Here is a 23,706-nt window from a genome sequence, read left to right as displayed (position 1 = left end):
GACAAAGTGCCTGTTAATAATGCATAGCTTTTATTTTCAGCGTTCAGTAGTTTAACTTGGCTAGAGTTACCTCTGTAGTGAAACTCAGGCTTTTATGTTGCAGTTGGTGCCATTGCTGCAACATTTCAATCAAATTGATTTGGTTGTCAATTTTTGTTAGTACGCTCAAACAAACATCTAACATGTGCATGTCTGTAAATGAGTGCGCGTGACTTTCCACCAAAATCGTGTCGTTTATTATAAACACTCGGATGCAAGTCAAAACCTGAAACTGATTCCAAATTCGCGAACCGGCCTAACCCCTCAAAAATCCATTGGTTTTTATTCAATAACCATTGCAAAACTTATTGATTTAAAAACATCGTACTGAGATATGTGTAAGACAGCAGAACGCAAAGGTGCAAGAGTTAAAACCCTAAACTCACGTTACTTTAAAGCAGTGATTCTCAAACTTTGGCATTTTTTGCAGGCCAAGACTATTTAAACTATAAGAAATTAGGCTTCTAAAGGTTGTCATGCCTGCCCGCTTTTTGTCAGCGGAACACAGTTTAAGAAACACTGCATTAAAGAAACAAAACATATTTTACACAAAAGCAATACTAAATCAAAAGTGATACAGTAAATCAGTAATACAGCATTTGATTAATGGGTAATAACCTCCGAGGAAAAATGTTAACTCAGACCGATCAAAAATACGTTTCACTTTAAATAACGTTTATATCGTACGTATGCGTTAAGTACATCTTATGCCACCATTATAACCTTCATTTGAAGTTAACTACACAGTATGAAAATGTCTAATTTGGTTCAGTAATCAACTTTTGACTTTTACAATTACGTGTTACACGCAGCACAGAAAGAAATTAAGGGTGTAAAAAGTTTGTTGACATTAACAATTGACTGAAAAATAGTTCAGTGCAAAGCAATGCCTTTTTTAATAAAAAGTGGGCGAAAAGCAACACACGTTTAGACGTTTAAACTCGGTAATGTTTACCAATTTGCAAGTTGGCTAATAAAATAGAATAATATTTCTGGTATATTACGCAAAAAAACAGGTGCAAGATGTAAAAACGCTAGCACAGTGGACAAATATATTTTCTATTCTCAACGCAAAAAGCAACAATGCTGTACGTTATAAAGAAGAAAAAAAAACATCCCACTCTAAGCCATGAACCAACCGAGAACCAAGAGACCCAACATCACCATAATATTAATTTCTGCTGCCTGTTTAGCACCAGCTGTGGTTGTTGTTGCAGTAGTTGTAGTGGTTGTTGCGGTAGCTGTTGCTTGTGGTGTGGTGATGGTGGTAGTAGTAGTTGTTGTTGTAGTTGTGGTTGTCGTGGTCGTGACTACTTCGGAGTTACAGCCATCAGCATCACAACATGTGGAAACGCAATCAGCAGCAGACGGTCTATAATTTCAATGTTATTGCTTTCAAATCAAAAAGCTACGAAAACTCTTACCCAACAAATATGTACGGTTAAGTAATAGAATGGAGCAAACTAGTTTCCCAGGTCTTACCCTGCACACAGGTTATCGCATTCGGCTGCTTCTGTACAAGACCCAACTGTAGTTACTGTAGTTGTACCTGAATATAAACAGCATTGTTTATTGTGAAACAGAAACTAACCGTAAAATAAATGGTCTTTTTCTGTTGACTGGGTTTGTATTTCAGGCAATTGTAAATCATGAGGTGTTACACTTTCCCTAAGTTTGTCGTTTACCTTCAGATGTTGCAGAGGTTTGAGTTCTTCCGCACTGTTCGGATGCAGCGCACCGAGTATAAGTCATATCCATAACTGGTGTGTCGGAAGTTGAACTTCCAACGTAACAGTTTCGGGCAGTTTGTTGGCTCACTGTTAAACTGTTGCAGAGATCCGAACTGCTGCAGCAAGCACTCACACAGTTTCTGTGGAAAAAGTATATCAACAATTATAGTAGCACTTGTCGGTTGTATGGTGTTTGGGCGTCTTAAACCATTGCTCAGTAAAAAATGTTTGTCGAACTAGGCACTGTTCAAAGCAGTGAAAGAAAATTTTTGATTTTACTTACGCAACTGAGTCACACAATGTTGCACAGTCTGTCTGAGCTTGACACGATCCAACGGTTTCAACCGTGGCTGAATCTTAAAATATTACATAAGATTAAAACAAATACGTCGAAAAATTACTGTTGCTGAAAAATTCACACATTTTGTACCCAACAATTTTTTCCCGTGCTTTAATATTCTTGTGGCCTCAATAACTTCATGAATGTCAGATCAATAAAGTTAAAAACTTGACCAGAAAAAAGGAACAAATATTTGTGTTACCAGCATTGGTACTGTTAAGCCATTTATTAGCCTGTGACATTTTTAAGATTCAAAAGTTTTGTTGGATAAACTGGCAACGCAAAAGAAGTTTCAGGCTTTTTTGGTGTTTCTAGCTTCTATTACCTCCAATGCCTGTTGTCGTTTCTGTTCTAGCACAGACGTGGTTTGCTGTGGTGCAAGGGTTTGATGCGGTTAAAGTTGTTCCAGGGACTGTCCCGTCATGGCAAATTAGCGTGCTTGTCATCATAGCAACCGTAACACTGTTGCAACCGTCAGCATCGTTGCAGCATGCACGGACGCAGTTTCTGAAATTGTGCATTATTGAACATGTTGATTTTTGTAGAATGTGTGAGCTTGTAAACTTACGAATCATCTGCACAGAGCAAGTCGCATGAGTCTGCTGAAGCTTGACATGATCCAACAACAACCATTGTGTCCACGCTGTCTGTAAAATCGAAAAAGCACGAATTACACCAATATTGGGGAGGGTGGGACACCCTTGCATTAATTACTACAATAGCCATGTTGGTTGCAAGGTTTATTACACCAAAAAGTTAACATATATGTTGTATTACTTCCCACCTGTTATTGTGGTGGTTTCAGTTCTTCCACAGTAAAGATTCGGATGGCAATGTGTGGCCATTAAACTTCCCGTTGCAGGATTGCTTCCAACTGTAGTAGTTGTTCCAACCATACAAACTCTGCCGGTCTGTACAGCGACTGTCAAAGTGTTGCAGGAATCAGCTTTGTTGCAGCAAGCATCCACACATCCTCTGAACACAACAATAAGGAGATTAAGAGGACGTGGCCTATTTGACATTAGTACAAATTTGCATCTGACTAAACTGCTGACTTTGCCAAAAAATGACAGAGGTATATACTGGTTAAATCCAACCGAAAATTACATGAATTGTTTCATGCCATTTGAGTCATATCAGTATCTTGCAACGCGTTTATGCTACTGTTTTGGTAATGCAAAACTGGAATATTTGTAAGCATTTCGTTGAACTAAGCTTACTCAGTGACACCGCAAATATCACAGGCTCCCATGTCTTGGCAAGACCCCTCAGTCGTAACTACAGTGTTTCCTAAAAACAAAAAAATATTCGTTGACAGTCAGTCTTTACCGTTATTTATGCCACTGATCTTACCATCTGTTGTGACAGATGTTTCGGTTCTTCCACATTGTTGTGTTGTTGTGCACGTAATGCGGCCAGCCAGGATTGCATCAGTTGATGTTCCGGTCGCACACCTTACAATGTCGTCTATGTCTGCAGCTGCTCGACCATTACATTTATCGGCGTCGTTGCAACATGCTGCTTCACATGTGTCTCTGTGGAAATTAAATGAATTGTCTCTCCATAACAAACCCCTGCATTTTTCTTCATTACAAAACATATTGTACACGTTTCACACCCAATATGACTGACAGTTAGCAGTTGGATTTTAACATAACAAAGTAAAACTTGTTGCTCTAAAAAGATACTCACGTGACTCCCGTACATAATAGTTCGCAAGCTCCTGGTGTTGAACAAGATCCGACAATTGTTACCACTGTAACAAACACAAGTGCTAATGCTAGTCAAATAATGTATAAGTACCAGTATGTAATTCAATTGTTCCAAAATAGAGTTGGACACAAGGCGGTTATGACAATTTGATCACTTTTGTAACCCAAAAACTTTCAACAAGTAAAATTTTCCATTTGCAATTCGATCCAAGTCTAAACACAAGTTTCGATGGGAACGCTTGTGAGATCGCGTTTGTGTGCCGCGAAACTTAATATCTCGTTTAAGTGCCTCAGCCAAAAGAAATGGGTTTACCGGATGTTACAGCGAGAATTAATTGTTCCGCTTGGCTGATTTAAGTTCTCCTTTATTCGTGACGTATTGAAATATTCATCCGCGACAGAGCATGTGCTTTGAACGCCACGTTTTTGTGAGCTGCGTTAGTTGCTAGGTTTGCAGTCAATTTAAGTGAATTTATCCTAATTTCTTGTGTCTATGTGTTTATAGTGAAACTAAATGTTAAGAGCAATAGCTAAAATGCTGAATTGTCAGTTGTGGAACCTCTAGCCGCGTGCTAGTAAAGCCCTGGTTACCCAACAGTTGGTATGTTTTATGTTCTTACTTTATTTGTGTTTAACTTGTGTTAATGTGTATTTTAACAGTAACTTGACTTGTTATGAGTAATTGTAAGTAATTTTAATGTAAAATGTGACTGATTAACGTGGATTTAAGTAAGACCTGTGTGTACTGTTAAAACTGCTTATTGTGTGATGGTCGCTATGACGTCATAATGTATACGTATGGCTTATGTAAATTATTTGTGGTTACAGAAAAACCGTTGCCGTTGCTATTGACGTTGTCGTCTTGGTTTACTCGTCAGCGTTGCCTTTTATCGCCAAAAAAGAACATTCGTTGCAAATGCAAGAGTGGGTCGTCTTGGAGGACAGGCTGTAGGACGGGCGCGTTTTACAAAAAAGGGTTATCTAGTGTGACGAACGGCGCAGGGCCAGGCTGCGCACCTAGCGGTCGTTACATTAAAGTTTTTCAACTTTTGGAACACAAGTGTTCAACTTACGGAAATCGTTGAAAAATAAAGTTTTTCAACTCATGGAACTCGTTGAAATTGAAGATTTCAACTTTGGACTTTGAATTGTGCATAAGCAAAGTTATCAAGATGGTTGAATCTCAACGCATGCTTGTCAGTTTAGTAAAACGTCTAAACTTGACATATCAAGATGCAGAGGAAATTATGATTGATTCCTCGAATGTGCAACAGTTAAAGGAGAAGATTTCGGCCATTGATGTCTTGTACGACGATTGTGTTGGCAAACATACAACACGACTGGATTTTGTAAAAAAGAAAAAGGAAAGAAGGACAATTAATGCTGCGCTCTCAAGTTTGAGAAGTGGCAAGCAAGAATTTGATGCGCGCACAAATGAATGGTTAGAGGAAGTAAGGCGTTCCAAACCGCCTGAACATTCGAGTAAGGAACCGTCGGTCAGCGATTTTGATTCAAGAAGTAAGACTGGTTCATATGCTAGCTCGAGGTCGAGTTGCAAGCGTACTGAGGCGCGTGTGAGAAAAGAGGTCGCACTTCTAGAAAAAGAGTTTCTGCAGAAAAAGATGCAAGCAGAAAGCAGCCTTTTGCAGAAAAAGATGGAAGCAGAGACCAATCTTTTGCAGAAAAAGATGGAAGCAGAGACCAATCTTTTGCAGAAAACGATGGAAGCGGAAAACCAGATAAAAATTCTCGAAGCTGACCACAAGATAAAATCCGCCACAGTTGAAGCAGAGATATGGGAAAGGACGTCTTCATCTGGGTCATGTTTTGCTGGATTTCAGCCAGAAAAGCAAGTTGATTTACCAGTCCTCTTCTCACCTGAGACCAAACCCGAAGTAGTAAAAGAGGAAAAGCAAGCATCAGACTCCGGCATTATTAATAGAAGCAGTTCAGAAGCGCAGGTAACGGACATTCCGTCCTCCTCGCGTTGCGAACCTAAACCAAAAACGGAAGTGCTGAATCATGAGCCGGAGGTGAGTGACCTGTGTCGTGTTGCTGCAGTCTTGAAGGCAGGGATGGAGCTTCCCAGGCCACAGCTATTGTATTTTGATGGTGATCCGCTAATGTACACGCGTTTCATGATAAGCTTTGACGAAAATATTGGTCGACGTGTAGACAGCGACAGTGTGAAGCTTAATTATCTCATCCAATACTGTCGAAAAGAAGCACATGCAATGATTGCCTTTTGCGTTGGCCTTGACCCTCTGGAAGGTTACCGAAGGGCTCGAGAGTTGTTATTCGAGCGTTACGGACGTCCTATTATTATCGCACGTGCGTACGTGGATAAGCTAAGTCACTGGCCTTATCTGAAATCCGATGATACTGACGGATTGATAGAGCTAGCACAGGCATTAGAAGAGTGCCTGGTGACCCTGACTCATCTGGGATACTTCGCAGACATCAACAATTTTGAAAATATGCTGAATATAATAAAGCGGTTGCCGTTTGCACTGCAAAGTCAATGGAGAAGACATGCAGCTAAAATCGAAAGGAATGGGGAAGAGCCTCGTTTCTGTCACCTTGTTGAATTCGTTAAGAAGGAAGCGTACATTGGAACCACGATGTTTGGTCGAGTGTTGGGTCCTCGGAAGGACAGAGATGCGCAGAAAAGGCGCAGCAAATCTCCTTCGACGAGGTCAAGAGCATCGACTCATGCGACATCGGTTGCTCCGGGAAACGAGCGTAAGGCTGAACCGAGAAGTCCTCAGAAGCAGGGATGTCCCTTGTGCAGTAAATCGCACGACCTTGGCAATTGCGACGTGTTCAAACGGAAGACCTTTGTAGAGCGAAGGAAGTTTCTGCGTCAAGTTCGGCTGTGTGACAATTGTTTCGTAAAGGGTCATATAGCAAGAACATGTAGTTTACCAAGCTCTTGCACCATCGGCGGATGCCGTGGAAAGCATCACAACCTTCTGCACTGGACAGAATGGAAGACTTCTTCAACTGCACCCGTGCGCGAAGCGTCTACGCAGGCCTCAGAAGAGAAACCCACATCATCAAATGCAACTGTCACCTGGACTTGCATGAGCACTCATGCAGAGAGTGTATACCTTAACATAGTGCCGGTAAAGGTTACGGCCAATAATGGTAGAAAACTGGAAACTTACGCCTTTTTGGACCAAGGATCGACTACAACCTTGTGTGACAAACGACTGATCGAGCAGCTGGACGTCGGGGGGAGAAAGACAACGTACTCCTTGACCACTGTCAGTGATAGGTCACAGAGAAGAGAAGGTTTGGCCGTTGATTTAATGGTGGCGTCGCTTGACGGGAAGCAATCCGTACGATTAAACGACGTTTTGAGCGTGGACAGTTTGCCATTCTCCCCAAACAGAATACCGGAAGGGTCGCTTTGGCGATGGCCTCACTTGCGTAATTTAGAGTTTCCTGTCTTGCCCCATGGGGAAGTCATGTTGCTGATTGGAGCAAACGTTCCCGAGGTGTTCTGGATAAATGATGAACGAAGAGGCGGAAGAAAGGAGCCAAGTGCCGTGCGTTCTATGCTCGGTTGGTCGCTTGTAGGTCCTTGTCATAGTAATGGTTCAAGAAGTTCACAGATACGGGTGAATTTTGTAACCTCGCAGGACGAAACGTTGCACCAACAGATAAAATGCATGTGGGAAAGCGACTTTGGCCAAACCGCGTTGTCACCCGGAACGACACTGTCGAAAGAAGACAGATACGCATTGAAGCAGATGGAAAGCTCAGTCAAGTGTCATGACGGACACTACCAACTGCGATTGCCATGGAGACCAGGTGCTCCAAACTTGCCAAATAACCGTGCTATGGCAATGAAGCGTTTGTCATACTTGAAACGGCGATTGGAAACTGATTCGCAGCTGTATGAGAAGTACAAGCAAACGTTGGATACCTACTTGAACGAGGGTTATGCCAGACGTTTAAAGGGCGACGACAAGAAGCCGGAAGATGGCGCTGTTTGGTACCTGCCGCATCACCCGGTTCTACACCCGCAGAAACCAGGAAAGGTGAGGGTCGTCTTTGACTGCGCCGCCAGATATCATAATATTTCGCTGAATGACCAGCTTTTGCAAGGCCCAGATTTACTCAACAGTCTTTTTGGGACGCTTGTCCGATTTCGCCAGGAACCAGTTGCTTTTGTCGCCGATGTAGAAGCGATGTTTCACCAGGTAAAGGTTGATCCGATCGATACATCTGCACTAAGATTCGTTTGGTGGCCTGAAGGCGATTTATCACAAGAACCCGTTGATTACCAGATGCTGGTGCACATATTTGGTGCAGCCTCGTCTCCTTGCTGTGCTGGGTACTGTTTGCAGAAAACTGCTGAAGATAACAAGGAGAAATTCAGTTCTGAAGCGGTTTCGACAGTGAAACAAAACTTCTACGTGGACTATTGTTTGAAGTCCGTAAGGAACGAAGACGATGCAATCAAATTGGCTGGAGAGTTGCGTGAATTGTTGCAGCTCGGAGGATTTCGGCTCAGAAAATGGGTGAGCAACAGCGAGCGTGTGTTGTCGTCAGTCCCAACCGAAGATAGATCTGTACAGTCCATTATATTAAATGTTGATGTAAAGCACATGGAACGTGTGCTTGGAGTATTGTGGAATTTTCGCTCCGACGTGTTTGAATTTGACGTAAAGGTCAAAAAGAAGCCTGTAACGAGGAGAGGAATACTTTCCGTGGTCAGCTCCTTGTTCGATCCCCTGGGTTTCGTTGCGCCTGTAATATTACATGCGCGAAAGCTTTTGCAGGAGCTTTGCAAAGAAAATTATGGCTGGGATCAGGAAGTTCCACCGGATATAGAAAAGAGATGGAACGCATGGATTTCTGAGCTTCCAGGTCTATCAGAAATTAAGATTAAAAGGTGTTTTCAGACCACTGGACTTGAAGTCAAGACGCACGAGCTGCATCATTTCGCAGATGCGTCTTCCTGTGGATATGGAACAGTCGCATACTTGCGAACAGTGGATGAACAAGGCAATGTGCATTGTTCTTTTGTTACTGGAAAGGCCCGTCTTGCGCCTTTGAAGATGGTGTCTATTCCCAGATTGGAATTGACCGCAGCTACTCTTGCTGTCAAGATGGACCAAGTTTTAAGGCAGGAACTTGACTTGGATATCGGACGATCCGTGTTTTGGACCGATTCAACTGCAGTTCTGCAATCCATTTACAACGTAAATAAGCGTTTTTGTACCTTTTTCGCCAACCGACTGGCAAAAATTGAGGAAGGATCCGACGCGTCGCAGTGGAAGCATGTTCCTACTGCACTAAACCCAGCTGATGACGCATCTCGTGGGTGTACTGTAAAGGCTTTTCTCCAAAACAAGCGTTGGTTCACCGGACCTTCGTTTTTAGGCAGCGATGAACGTCACTGGCCTACGAATCCTGTGAATACCAAAGATGTTCCCGAGGAATATTTAAACATGAAACCGAAGAAAATGTTGGCTGTGCATGTTGCAGAGGAGCAGTGTTTGTTTGATGATTTAATTTGTCGCTATTCTTCTTGGAAGAAATTAAAGAAGGCAGTTGCTTGGCTCCAGCGATTCGTTGACTATCTGCGTTCTCAGAAGGACCAACAGCTATCCAAAAGACTGACTGTCGCTGATCTTGAAAGGGCTGAGCTAGCGATTGTCAAATATGTTCAAGGAAGACAGTTTTCTGACGAAATAGAGGCATTGTGTAAGTGCGAAGACTTAGATCGCACCGGGAAGAAGAAAGTCATGAAGAAACTGCCATCAAAAGCTCTTCATAGACTCAATCCTGTTTTGATTGGTGGTGTGTTGCGAGTGGGTGGCCGCCTGGAAAGGGCACCGATTCCCTTTGAAATTAAGCACCCGATGATTCTCCCAAACGCACATCACATTACTACTTTGATTATTCGCGAGACACACGCTAATGTTTGCCATTCCGGAATGTCGCACACTTGGGCAATTGTTCGTCAGAGATATTGGATTGTGCGAGGTGGTGTAGCGGTAAGAAGAATCCTTGGAAACTGTGTGTTCTGTCGAAGAAGAAATGCTTCAGTCTCGAAACAAATGATGGCCGACTTACCTGTTGAGCGCACGACTCCGGGTGAGCCACCGTTTTCGTCTGTGGGTGTGGATTACTTTGGACCCATACTCGTGAAACAAGGAAGAAGCGAAGTCAAACGATACGGTTGCATCTTCACGTGTATGACCGTGCGTGCTGTGCATTTGGAAGTAGCGCACTCGCTTTCTACTGACTCGTTTATTGACGCTTTCCGAAGGTTTATTGGAAGACGGGGAAAGCCCAGGCGCATTTTCAGTGATAATGGAACGAACTTCGTCGGCGCTGAGCGCATACTGCGCGAGCCTCTTGAAAAATGGAATCAAACTCACATCGAAGAACGTCTTCGCCAGTGGGGCGTTGACTGGTCATTTAACCCACCTGCCGCCAGTCACATGGGTGGCGTCTGGGAACGTCTAATTCGTTCGGTGCGCAAGATCTTGAATGTATTGTTGGGACAGCAAGTGCCTTCTGACGAGACGCTGAGTACGCTGCTTGTTGAGGTCGAGTTCATCCTAAACTCGAGGCCCTTGACTCCCATCAGTCTTGATCCTGCCGACAGAGAGCCTCTGACACCGAACCACCTGCTTTTGATTGGGCGACATGATATCTCGCCACCCGGAGTATTTGTGAAGGAAGACAACTACGTTCGACGACACTGGCGCCAGGTCCAGTACTTGGCCGACCAGTTTTGGGTCCGATGGACAAATGAGTACCTGCTGACGCTACAGACGCGTCAGAAATGGCAATTTCCCGAAGAGAACCTCGACGCTGGTGATCTGGTCCTGTTGGTCGACAACTCGGCACCACGAGGAAAATGGCTTACCGGAAGAATCGTAGAAACGTACCCGGATAAGTCCGGGTTTGTGCGAAGTGCTTTGGTTAAAACGCACGTTGGATCGTTCAAACGACCGGTGGCAAAGTTGTGTTTGATTATGAAGGCTTAAAACAGGGGCGTGCAACTGTTTATCGCGGTGGGCCACAACTTACAGTTAAAATAAAGCTGGGGGCCAAACAATAAAGCAACACATACATTTTTAAACAGCTTATATAATAGCAAAGCGCACACAATCAAGTTACTCTTTGAGTACTTTTCAATAAATGGAATATCTAACCCAGTGGTTCCCAACCTTTTGTACGCTGTGGCCCACTTAACAAATGTAAATGGCAAACTCGTGTAGGAATTCGATACTAATTTCGGCTTTAAACAGGTTGAATAGAGTAAACAAGAATCCATAATCATGAAAAACCTCAATATAGACAAATAGTATGTAAAATAGTCGATTAAATTAGAAATAAAGTTAAAGTTATCAAAAAACAAAACGGCTTTTAGTAGGTGTTTCTGGTGAATCCACACCCGTGGCCCCCTGGGGGGCCAATGGGCCCTGGTTGGGAACCACTGTGCTAACCTTTTCGTAGAATAAATGTCAATATGTTTACGGCACCTACGTATAAATCATGTTACTGAATTATTGCTACAAAGGCAGTTCTGTCATAATGCACACTATGATGCAACAACGGGAATATGTCGTCACAGTAGATAAAACCTTATCAAGGCGTGACGTTGTACAAAGTCGAAAATACCAGTGTTGATGTACATATAGCAACATTCCATGCCCTAACAGTAAAAAGTATTCATAATTGATGGAGTACTTTGAAGTCTGCGCGGGCCACGAAAGTAGGTGCCGCGGGCCGGACACTGGCCCGCGGGCCGTATGTTGCACGCCTCTGGCTTAAAATGTTGTGTTTGTTCGTTATGTTTCCTTTCTCGCTGTTTGTGTGTTGTAAAGATGTTCTCATGGGTTCGCACATCGTCGGGGGGTATGTTACAGCGAGAATTAATTGTTCCGCTTGGCTGATTTAAGTTCTCCTTTATTCGTGACGTATTGAAATATTCATCCGCGACAGAGCATGTGCTTTGAACGCCACGTTTTTGTGAGCTGCGTTAGTTGCTAGGTTTGCAGTCAATTTAAGTGAATTTATCCTAATTTCTTGTGTCTATGTGTTTATAGTGAAACTAAATGTTAAGAGCAATAGCTAAAATGCTGAATTGTCAGTTGTGGAACCTCTAGCCGCGTGCTAGTAAAGCCCTGGTTACCCAACAGTTGGTATGTTTTATGTTCTTACTTTATTTGTGTTTAACTTGTGTTAATGTGTATTTTAACAGTAACTTGACTTGTTATGAGTAATTGTAAGTAATTTTAATGTAAAATGTGACTGATTAACGTGGATTTAAGTAAGACCTGTGTGTACTGTTAAAACTGCTTATTGTGTGATGGTCGCTATGACGTCATAATGTATACGTATGGCTTATGTAAATTATTTGTGGTTACAGAAAAACCGTTGCCGTTGCTATTGACGTTGTCGTCTTGGTTTACTCGTCAGCGTTGCCTTTTATCGCCAAAAAAGAACATTCGTTGCAAATGCAAGAGTGGGTCGTCTTGGAGGACAGGCTGTAGGACGGGCGCGTTTTACAAAAAAGGGTTATCTAGTGTGACGAACGGCGCAGGGCCAGGCTGCGCACCTAGCGGTCGTTACACCGGATTATTGTACCATTACCATTTTGTGTTTTATTTTACGATCTGCTTCTTACCCCCACCACCATTAGTGGTTTCCTTTCTCCCACAAAGTTCTCCAGCCTCACAAAGTGTGGTTTCAGTTAGTGTTGTATCCATTACTGTCCCCGTCATGCAAGTCACAACATTTGTGATTGTTGCCACATTATCACTATTGCAGTTGTCAGCATCGTCGCAGCACGCAGATACACAACCCCTAATAAACACAGTGAACATTTGGTTATGACGAGTTTCTTTACCTTGAACAGAAAGAATTTATAATAAATTATTCTTAAAACTTGTAAATTATCTAAGCTGGTTACACTTTGTCGGTTTGTCCCTAGTATAACTTTCACGATCCAAACAAGTTCGTTTCAACTTACGCAGTTCCAGAACAGAGCACTTCACATGTCATAGCGGTGGCTTGACATGATCCTTCAACAACTACGGTGTCTACGCCGCCTGTAGATCGTAAAACAACACAACTAAAATACTTTCCGCAAGAGTTAAAGTGTTGGTTCTTTGGTCCTATTGCCTTTAATGTTTAACTTCTCACCTGATGTTGTGGTGCTTTCAGTTCTTCCACAGTAAAGATCAGGATGGCATAGTGTAGGTACTTTACTTCCAGTTGCAGCATTATTTCCTACTTTTGTTGTTGTTCCAACCATGCAAACTCTGCCAGTTTGGACAGCGAAGCTCAAAGTGTTACAGGCGTCGGCAGTGCTGCAGCACGTAGCTACACATCCCCTGCACACAAAACACAGCGAGTTGTTGCTGGGTTTAGCATATGTGATAGGAAAGATTTGGACTGATGTAGGTGGCAATCCGATGATAAGTTAAACACAACAGAATCTGATATTTAGTGAAGTGATACCACCAATCTCTATTATTGTGTCATTGTTTTAGGAAAAGAAGTAGTTTTTGTAAAATTAATTGGGTATAACGGCAGTGTTCGTGTTAACGCGATATTTTAAAGCAAAACTTACGCAGTGTCCCCGCATAGACCACTGGTGCAGGCCGATGTTGTTTGGCAAGATCCCACAGTTGTTACTTCAGTGTTTGCTGAAACAAAATATTTGTTGATTGAAAGGCTAAACCCTGTTGGTTTAATGTCTGGTAGTCGTACTATGGCGAAGAATAAGTCATGCCCACTGGACATTTTTGTTATTGCTTAGATCAGATTCCTTTTAAATGGAGTTTTAAACAAACTGCCATACAAAGTTCCCACTTCAAAAAAATGTTTTTTGACCACTTCACTGCTTACCTCCCATTGTGACAGAAGTTTCAGTTCTTGCACATTGTTGTCCAGATGCACAAGTTAAACGTCCAGTTAGAGTTCCTTCCGTTGATGTTCCGGTAGCACATTGTATAACGCTGTCTATGTCTGCAGCTGGACGACTGTTGCATTTATCGGCGTCGTTGCAACATGCAGATTCACATGTATCTCTGCGGAATTAGGATACAATCAGTGGTGGGATTCAGCCGGTTCGCACCGGTTCTATAGAACCGTCTCACGAAATTTTATGAGATGAGCGAACCGGTTAGCATTACTGGTTAATTTCAATGGACTTTTTGTAACAGAACCGACTGAAAAATATGAATTTTGTGATAGAACCGGCTGACAAAAAAGTTAAAGCCCACCACTGGATACAATGTCATACAAAACTAATGTATTTGGATCCAAAGTATGACTATTGTTTCTAAAAACGTAGGTTTTCGTGTTAAATGTGCAAATAACAATTTAACACAGGTTGATTAAAATTAAACTCACGTGACGCCGGCACAAAACAATTGGCAAGCTTCCTTTGTTGAACATGATCCCACAGTTGTTGTCACTATAACCAATAATAAGATTTTTTTTCGCAATGCGGACAAATGCGCAAACGTGTGTTAAAACGTTTGGGTTATCTTTGTCAAATGTTTTACTGTCATCACGATTTTGTGTTTCGGTTAAAGTTCACTTGTCACCTGAACTTCCATCAGTGGTTTCCCTTCTTCCACAAAGTTCTCCAGCAGCACAAGCCGTGGTTTCGATGAGTGTTCCATCAGTTACTGATCCCGTCATGCAAGTCACCACATTTGTGATTGTTGCCACATCATCACTATTGCAGTTGTCAGCATCGTTACAGCATGCAGACACACAAACCCTGATTGCAACAATGAATACAAAAAATTGTGATTAATAGGTTTGCTTTGTTGTTCACAGTTTCGTTTTGCACTAAGGGTCGACTTTTGATGAATTTTGTATGTACGAAAAATGTGTAATAATTGCTCGTCTGATCATCTAGCCAAACTTTGTAACTGTCAAGTTTGTATTCACTTACTCATTCGCTGGACAGAGTTCATTACATGTGACGACGGTTGCTTGACACGATCCAACAACAGTCACAGTGTCCGTGTCGCCTGTGCGTAATAAAATAGAAGTAAAATCAACAATGCAAAAAGTGTGAGAATCGGTTGTCAATGTTGCTTTCAATGTTCACTTTCCCACCTGATGTTGTGGTGGTTTCAGTTCTTCCACAGTAAAGGTCCGGATGGCAAAGAGTAGGTATCATGTTTCCAGTTGCTGGATCGGTTCCAACTGTAGTAATTGTTCCAACCATACAAAGTCTACCGGTGTTGCAATTGTCAGCTGAGTTACAACATGTTGGAGTGCATCCCCTGCAGAAACACAATGTAATTCATTATATGACGGTTGATTGTTTGTGTCGTATCCAATGAACCATTCATGCAAATTAACCAGATATAGTCATATGGGTAGTAAACATTTTTTTCTAAATGAAGCAAAACTGTTTTTTTTCAAATTGTTTTGTTGCACAAAACTTACATAGTTGCACCGCAAAGACCACTATCACAGGCTGTGGTATCTTGGCAAGATCCCACAGTCGTCACTACAGTGGTTCCTGAAAAAACAAATGGTTCATTAGTGAACGTATTTTGTTTAGTTATCGTACTTCTCTTACCATCTGTTGTAACAGAAGTTTCAGTTCTTCCACATTGTTGTGTTGTTGCGCATGTCACGCGGCCAGCCAGGGTTGCATCAGTTGAAGTTCCGGTCGCACACCTTACAATGTCGTCTATGTCTGCAGCTACTCGGCCATTGCATCTGTCAGCGTCGTTGCAACATGCTGCTTCACATGTATCACTGTGTGAATTTAATTAGGGATATGAGCTCAGTCAGAACCAGGGTGCTCGTTGCAACTTTGAATATACTAACGTGACACCGGTGCAGAGCGCTTCGCAAGCTTCCTTTGTTGAACACGATCCCACAGTTGTTGTCACTGAAAACAATAATAATTTGGAACGCTTTTACATTCTAACTTGCCACCGCTTTGGCTGGTGCGCTCCAGTGACTGCTGTGACCAACCCTTTGGTACCACTGGAGGACCGCTGTGGCCGGTCTACAGATCAAAGGTTCCTAAACTTTTAATTTTTTGCGGCATACGCCTCTTTAAAAGCGCTATTAGGGTAAACAACTTCCTAACCAATCCTGGAAAATCTTGTGATTTGTTTCATACAATTTGTTTGATCTAATTGCCACAGCGGTCACACAGTATTTTCAGCCTACCCACGATCCCTGGTTATGTTGCAAAGAACAAATTAAACAGAGGGAAAGAACATTGGTATAGAATTGCTACCATTATTACTTTCCTCACTTTACATCAGCTTTTCACCTGAACTGCCGTCAGTAGTTTGTTTTCTTGCACAAAACTCTCCAGCTGCACAATTAGTGGTTTCGATGAGTGTTCCATCAGTTACTGATCCCGTCATGCAAGTCACCACATTTGTCATTGTGGCCACATCTACCGTGTTGCAATTATGAGTATCGTCGCAGCACGCAGAGACACAACCTCTGAATAAACACGAGTTTTAGAACTTTTTTAATACAACTCCATGTTTATTCGCTTTTAGAAATTATGTTTTGGTCGTAATTAAAACTCTAATTCGAGCTGCTATGCAGTTGTCACTACGATGTTTCATCAATTCCCAAATGGTTTGTTTAAGTTACTATTTACAAGGCTTGCATTCACTTACTCAGTTCCTGCACAGAGCTCATCACATTCCACAACATCAGCTTGGCACGATCCCACAGTTACCACGGTGCCTGTAGTAAACAAAAAGCAATAAAGGAATTGATATTGTGTTACAGTGAAATGATATAGATTATGTTTGAATATTATACTGAAGATGCCTATATATGTATACATGTCATGAAAGGTCGGTGGATGACTTAAGGCTAAGTTTTTAGTCTGTAAAATTAAATGACGTTGAAATCGATTGTAAAAATGCGGTGGTTAGCAGTTAGCACCTGATGTTGTAGTTTCTGTCCTTCCACAGTACTGAGCTGCTTCGCAAACCATACCGATCATACTTCCTGTCGCATCTGCATCTCCAACCTTAGTCACCGTCCCAACCGAACATGTCCTCACGTTTAACGCAGCAATCGTTATAGTGTTGCATTCATCGCTGTCGCAGCATTCAGCCTCACAGTTTCTACAAAAATGACCGAATGTGTTGGTTACTCTATTTTAAGCCAGTGGTGTACCTTTGTCACTGTAAGGCCAAATACAATCACCATGATTAGACCGTTGGCTGCATCTTTATATAACACAAGATGATTTTACTTTGTTGCATACCAAATATATGCCTATATTGCGAGTTAACAAACTACAAGTAAATTTCGCTTTTGATTCTAGCCGCATATTGTCAGGTCGCAGAAAGTTGGCCCGCGGGTCGCAGGTTGCACACCCCTGATTTAAGCCATGGCTTCTCAACTTGTGGTCCATGACGACTTTTTGGGTGGCCAACAGGACATAAATTATATTTGGTGATAAACTGGAAATAGTTTATAATTGATTGATTATGAGTACGAAAAAAGCTTTTTCAAGTTATGGCAATTTATTGTTAGCTGTCAGTTGTTTGATAACACTCCACGAAATTCTGTATTGAAAGAATATGTGCTTGTTGTGGATGTTACTTTATTTAATTGAAATGGTGGCCCATGGCCTAAAACGAATTGAGAACCACTGTTTTTAGCCAATGCTAAGTAATCGGAAAACTGGTAAGTCCGCCTGCCTTTTGCGAATAAACGTTAATAGTACAGCAAAAACGTAAAAACTCACGCTGTGGCCCCACAAAGTCCAGCGTTGCAGGCGGATGGTGTCTGGCAAGATACTGCGATTGCTGAAACGATAAAAGATTTGGTAACAACATTTTTGACATGAAAATATACTCTGTTTTCTGTGCAACATACTGCCATCGGTTAATTCTGTTCTCCCACACATATTGCCAGGGGCACAAGTCAAATATCTGGAAAATGTTGAACCACTTGTCTCGGCTGCACAGCGCACAATGTTGTTCATTTCGTCAACTGTCCGAGCGTTGCACATATCAGCATCATTGCAACATGCCGATACACAAAGCGTTCTAAAAACCAAAGCATTTCCATACGTTATCTCATCTGTATTACAAATCAACAGTGTATAGTTTAAGTTTTTATCTACTCACGTGACTGCAGAACAGGTCTCTCTGCATCGGTCAACAGTCCCGCAAGAACCGTCAATTGTAACACCTGTAAACAGAAGAGAAAAAACTTTTAAAGATATTTTGCTGCTGAATGTTGATTTGTAAAATATTTAGTGAACAAAGTACAACATATTGCTTGTGTTTCGCCCAGCCTTCTGTCAGAAACTAGAATTTAACAAAGGTATCAATCAACAAGTGTGGACAAAATACTCGTTGCTAGACAAAATATTCGTTTTTTGAAAAAAAATTAGCTGACGTTTCGCCCACCAGGACGATCTTTTTCAGAACAATGAAGTGACACTAAAATATTTTTTTACAAATATACAAAGAGTTTTTTTTACTGTTCTTCAACTTAGCCACACAAACCGTACTTCCATCACTGGATGTCCGTTCTCTTCTTACACACACTTCTCCTGGGTTACAGTCCATCATTCCAACAAGGGTGTCAGTGTGCGTCGCACCCGATGCGCACGTTAGTGTGGAACCTCGTACGCTGTCGGCATCAAAGTTGCAATCCGCTTCATCGCAACATGCTGACCAACACCCTCTTTAAAATGATGAACATTAAACGAACAAAATGAGCTATCAATTAGTGATATACCAAACTTTGCCGAACCAGATTTTCGCCAAGGTACCGCTTCGGTTATATAATTGTTGCCAAAGTTTAAATCGGAAACTGAAACTTTTCCAGTTAAATTTCGAACCCGGTAGTTCGGTACAACATGTTTATTTTCACTTTCTTGCGTCACAAGCCTGTGGTTTGTGTTGTGTTGACGCACACACATGAATGTAGTATTACATACTGTCTTTCTATTATTATCGAAGTTTTGTAAACAATCTTCATTGTTGAACAATGCTCTTTGTCCGTACAAGCCTAATTGTCGTCTCGTGGGTGATGTCACCTTTCTCCAAAACTAGCTGATATTGTGCGTCTTGCTGTGGGAAATAGGAAAAACAATGAATATTTGTTTCCTTTTAAATGTACATTCAGCTAGCTTCCTGCAGATAATAACAAGGGAACCGGTATGAAAAATAACACATTCAAGTTGTGTAAACTATTAATCTGTGAATGCTGAAAATAATTTGTTGTGATATAAACTGGTTTATACTTTTACTTACGCTTCTCCTGCACAAAGCTCATCGCATGCTGTAATGTCGTCTTCGCATGATCTTACTAGAATGAATTCTGAATATAAATCAAGCGATCAGAATATATTTTATCTTGTAACTGTTTTTTTTTAATTTTTGGCTGAAATCGAAAACTTTTCGTAGCGTAGTCCCACATTTATAAGCGACATTTACGTGGCATGCAAAATGTTTGAATGGTCAACTTTTTGTTTCGTCTTCTCACCGCCGGTGTTGGTTTTTGTATCTGTGAGCCCGCAGTAAGTCGCTGAGTCTGGACATTCAGATGCTGCAGCGGCGTCTCCTGTACCCTGGTAGCACGACAAACTGTACGTCAGATGCGCTTCCAGTAACACCAAAGCAGATAGCAAGATTAGCGCTAGTGTCTGTCTCATTGCTTGATTTAAACGACCTAACTTGAAACCTGACAATATACCGAAAACAATGTTGGTTAGGCACCGTGACACATTGAACTAGTTACGTTTATAATTTTTTATCACCACCAAATTTCAATCTTTTGTCAGGTTGACGCACTCTATTGGCACATCGGAAGTCTCTTTTTGCAGTTTTCATGTATATATGTTTATTTTAACGTCGGTATGTAAAAAAAACTTCGCAACAATTAACCAAACGACGTTAAAAATCTTTCTTGTGCAAAGGGTTAAGTTTAAATTACAGGGTAATGTAACTACCAGGTCGAATGAATGTGTTTCAGCTGCAGACATCAGCCTGATGCGTTTTTATAGAATGTAATTTAGTTCACCAACTTTTGTGTTTGAAGTTACTTATGTGATAGCAAACCCGTTTGGCAACGACAACACTCATTGCTCTGCGTCCACGCGACTGTCATTTAATTAAACGCTTAATCAGAGCTGAATGAAAACATTTCCTCGTAATAAACTGTGCAAATGACTCTCTTGTATGTTTCAAATAACTCGTAATAAACTGTGCAAATGACTCTCTTGTATGTTTCACCTTAGGCTAAACATCGACCTTCGTCAGCTGTGTGGCTAAGGCGTATTTAACAGGTTGTAGACCTCTGAATAAAGCCGTGTGTCTCGGGTCTCACCTGTGGGCGGAAATACCATACAAAACCTTGCCCTGAATAAAACACCCGCACGAATCAAAAATAGGTGATCAAACACCGCTAGCAGACGCTTTGTTTGAAAGAATTCCTACACGTAAACAAGATGCTGACACGGGTAGCTGTCTATAAAACCCTTTGTCGAGATAAGGTGTACACATACAAGAGAGCGAAAGAAGAAAGTAATCTTTCCTCGGCACTATAGGCGCTGGAGCGAATCTCAGTTAACACGAGAGACCGCCACAAAACATGGAAGCATAGAAGAGAAATAACAACATTGCAAAGAACAAAAACTAGTGGACGTCCGTTTTTAAGTTAGTCACTAATCATAAATCTTAAGGTTTAGTGCATTCTTTGAGTTTATCGTTTACCTTCGATTGTGACAGAGGCTTGAGTTCTTGCACACTTTTCGTATTTAGAGCCGGGAGTGTATGTTATATCGCTTATTGGTGTCAACACCTTCGGGCTGTTTGTTGGCTCACTGTTAATGTGTTGCAGCAAGCACTCACACAATTTCTGTGAACAAAAACAAATTTTAAAAGTCTTCTTTTTAGCGTGAGGCTAAATTGTTGATGGGCGCCGTCAAAAAATGAAAGTTTTGTAATTTATCGAGTGATGTGAAATCAACAACAAAAATACATGAAGTGTTTAAATTCAAACATTCATTGAAAACTTACGCGTTTGAGCCACACAAACCGGCACATGCGCTCTGAGCTGGACACGATTCAACAGTTTCAACTGTGGCTGAATCTGTAAAGGGTTCGGTTATGTTTCAAAGTTAAAGTATCTGAAAACAGCAATTGCAGCTGGTACTTTTCGCAGAGTTATTTAAAAGTTTTAATGAAGTTATTGGTGTTATTTACGTCCAGTTCCTGGCAAGTCAGCATGCTTTTCATTTCAGCAACCGAACGCTGTTGCAGTTATCTGCTTTGTTGCAACATGCACAAACGATGTTTCTGTTCATGACACAACGTTAACTAAAGTGCGTTGTTAAACATTATCTAAAAACATTACTTATGCGTCATCTGCACAGAGCAAGTCGCATGAGTCGACTAAAGCTTGACATGATTCAACAACAACCGCTAGTTAATAAACTGTTCCAGTTCTCCATGTGTAAAACTACTGGGAATTTTAAACACAAGCAAATTATTACCTGGCCCGATTTCCCCTAAAACAAATTTAACAAACACAAGCCGTCGTCAAACTTTATCCGGTGAATATGTTTATTTAGGATTGTGTCGTATTCGGTTTCGGTCAATCGTTTTTTACCACCGAAGACAAAAAGTCAGTAATTTATGGCAGGCTGGTAACGATGCCCGAGGCAACCTTTAACCGCACAGAACAAAACTAATAATGAAACACAACTATCCTGATGTGTAGCACCGCTGTTTGCCTTGTAGATAAGCTTATGGTTTTATTACAAACTCGAAGCCTGCGATTTCGCGTGACGTCACAAATGATTCGATTTATTCGGCAAAACTGCCAAAGATTCGGTTCCGGCCTAATCCAAGTTTAGGCCAATTCAGTGCATCTCCACTTTAAATCTCTAACCTCCCGTGAGGATAACCACCAGTGACATAAGAAAACACACGAGTTTAATAATGCAGTTTCCATATTACAGGGAATCACGTGCAAGTCAGCATTTTCACAAAGAACACGGTTGTGTGATTTACACGATACGTCATCTACGTGCCCTCTTATGTAGCTCGTTTATCCATTGTTTTCTCAACAATTTGTTTCATTTATTTCTTTACGCTTGTTTGGTTCATTTAGATTTTTAAAACAGCCCCTCGCAAAGTCAATAACTAGTTTGACCATTTTTAAACCCTAAACCTGCTTTATTCAGCATTTGAATGCACAAAAATTGTACAACTGCCATTTAAGTAAAGCACCACTGAACATTTTAATCAACCGAAGGCCGCTGAAGTAAATACAAGATGGCTTTCAAAATCAACTTTCTTAAATTTCTTTCCTATTTTCAATTTAATACATTGAAAACATGTCACTCTGAAGTGAAACATTTTTTGTTTTATTTCACTTATAACCCCCTCTTCAATTGATGGAAATTAATACTTACGGGTCTTCTACACAAAGTTGATCGCATGCGACGACGTCCTCCTCGCACGATGCGACAGACATCTCAGAACCATTGTCAAAAGTTGTGGATGTCAATCCACAATAAGTAGCAGAGACAGGACATTCAACGGAGTTTAATCCGGGTGGATCCGATCCCACAACACAACTCAAACCGTTGACAAGTTGCGCTTCCAACAACATCAAAGCAACCAGCAAGACTACAGCAAGTATTTGGTTCATTGCGGCTTCTTGAAACGTGACTAAATACCCTAAGAATGTTTGAAAACACTGTTGAAACTGAATGAGGCCACCCTGAAGTAATAGTATTAGAAACGCAAGCGTGTTTTATTCCGTCTTTCAACCCTGCCTGTATTACATTAAATTTACTCAACACCAAACTTCCAGCTGTCATTAAACAAGTTACAGCAACAAGTCAAACAAATTATTGTCACAAAAACATAGAACGGAAATAGCTCGAAACATAGACAAGCGAAGTCAACAAAGAAAAATGTACAACAGACATTTTGTGCAATAACCCGGCGACGTTAAAGTTATGAGTATTTAGACTGCAGCTCAAAGCAGTTTTATTTTCTCTGTGGTAAATTAGAAGACACGTCGCGTCATCTAAGCCTCGCAACACGCATCGATTCTACATTGCACCAAATCAAAAATCTTACCTGTTGTTTCGTTCAAACCAGAAATAACTTGGGAAAAGATAGCAGACCGCATAAGTTATTTTACACAGCACACACACGCGCGCGTACCTTCACAAAAACAAAATCTTATGAAAAGACGCCGAAACGATAAGTTTAACAGATCGCTATTTGAAGATTTCCAAGATTAAAAGCAAACATACGGCGATTTGTCTGGGTCGCTGTGATCTAAACCGAAGTCATGTTAGTCAACGCCTCCGTCAAATTTTCGCTAACAAAAACTAAATGAATTATAAATTTAGGACTTCTAACGACATAAATCCTTCATTGGAGTTTTCGATGTGTAGAGCTGACAATTCAAAACACATACAAATAAGTGCCTGACCTGGTTTGCTTCACAAACATAAACCGTCGTCAAACTTTACCCGATGAAGATGTGTCAAAATCTAAACCTCTTGTGCGTCTTCCTTATCAGTGACATTCGAGAACACACGACTACACTAATGCAGTTCCACTTAACCACATTACCGGAAATGCGTTCAATTTAACATTTTCATCGGAACACGGTTGTTTGAATTACAGTATACATCATCCATGCAGTAAATATGATTATTTATTTCAAGCTTAGTTAACAACCTGTACTGATGATGACAACAGCGATTGTTTAAACAACTGCACTAATATGTATTCTATTTACACCATTTCCGGGAGTTATGTTTTTAATCAGACGAATATTTGTAATTCAATAAAACGTCTTTAGTAGGTTGAGCATTTACAATCATTTTGCAATTCAATCGAGT

At 41.2% G+C, this 23,706-nt stretch overlaps 1 protein-coding gene across 1 annotated transcript; it reads right to left on the bottom strand.

Moving 5' to 3' along the window:
* Positions 1-242: 242 nt before the first annotated feature.
* On the bottom strand, positions 243-15,326 carry LOC145234562 (uncharacterized). Its single transcript, XM_080099274.1, has 19 exons — positions 15,270-15,326; positions 14,934-15,103; positions 14,767-14,845; positions 14,404-14,589; positions 13,707-13,888; positions 13,429-13,504; positions 12,999-13,189; positions 12,826-12,904; positions 12,481-12,659; positions 3,802-3,865; positions 3,463-3,644; positions 3,330-3,399; positions 2,894-3,084; positions 2,678-2,756; positions 2,435-2,616; positions 2,053-2,125; positions 1,725-1,909; positions 1,522-1,588; positions 243-1,411 (listed from the first exon to the last, which is right to left on the bottom strand). Coding segments are annotated over exons 1-19 (2,487 nt in total). The 5' UTR covers positions 15,272-15,326; the 3' UTR covers positions 243-1,161.
* Between the last annotated feature and the right edge of the window lie 8,380 nt (positions 15,327-23,706).

The sequence above is a fragment of the Phallusia mammillata genome, chromosome 6 (assembly GCF_965637545.1).
Source record: "Phallusia mammillata chromosome 6, kaPhaMamm4.hap1.1, whole genome shotgun sequence".
Lineage (NCBI taxonomy): Eukaryota > Metazoa > Chordata > Ascidiacea > Phlebobranchia > Ascidiidae > Phallusia > Phallusia mammillata.
Note: the sequence above shows the minus strand (reverse complement) of the source record. Positions and strands in the feature narration are given on the sequence as shown.

Coding starts and splice junctions, on each gene's coding strand:
- LOC145234562 (XM_080099274.1), bottom strand. Junction 3,400..3,462: donor AACATCTGTCACAACAGATG/GTAAGATCAGTG, acceptor TTTTGTTTTTAG/GAAACACTGTAGTTACGACT. Junction 2,617..2,677: donor TTGCTCTGTGCAGATGATTC/GTAAGTTTACAA, acceptor GCACAATTTCAG/AAACTGCGTCCGTGCATGCT.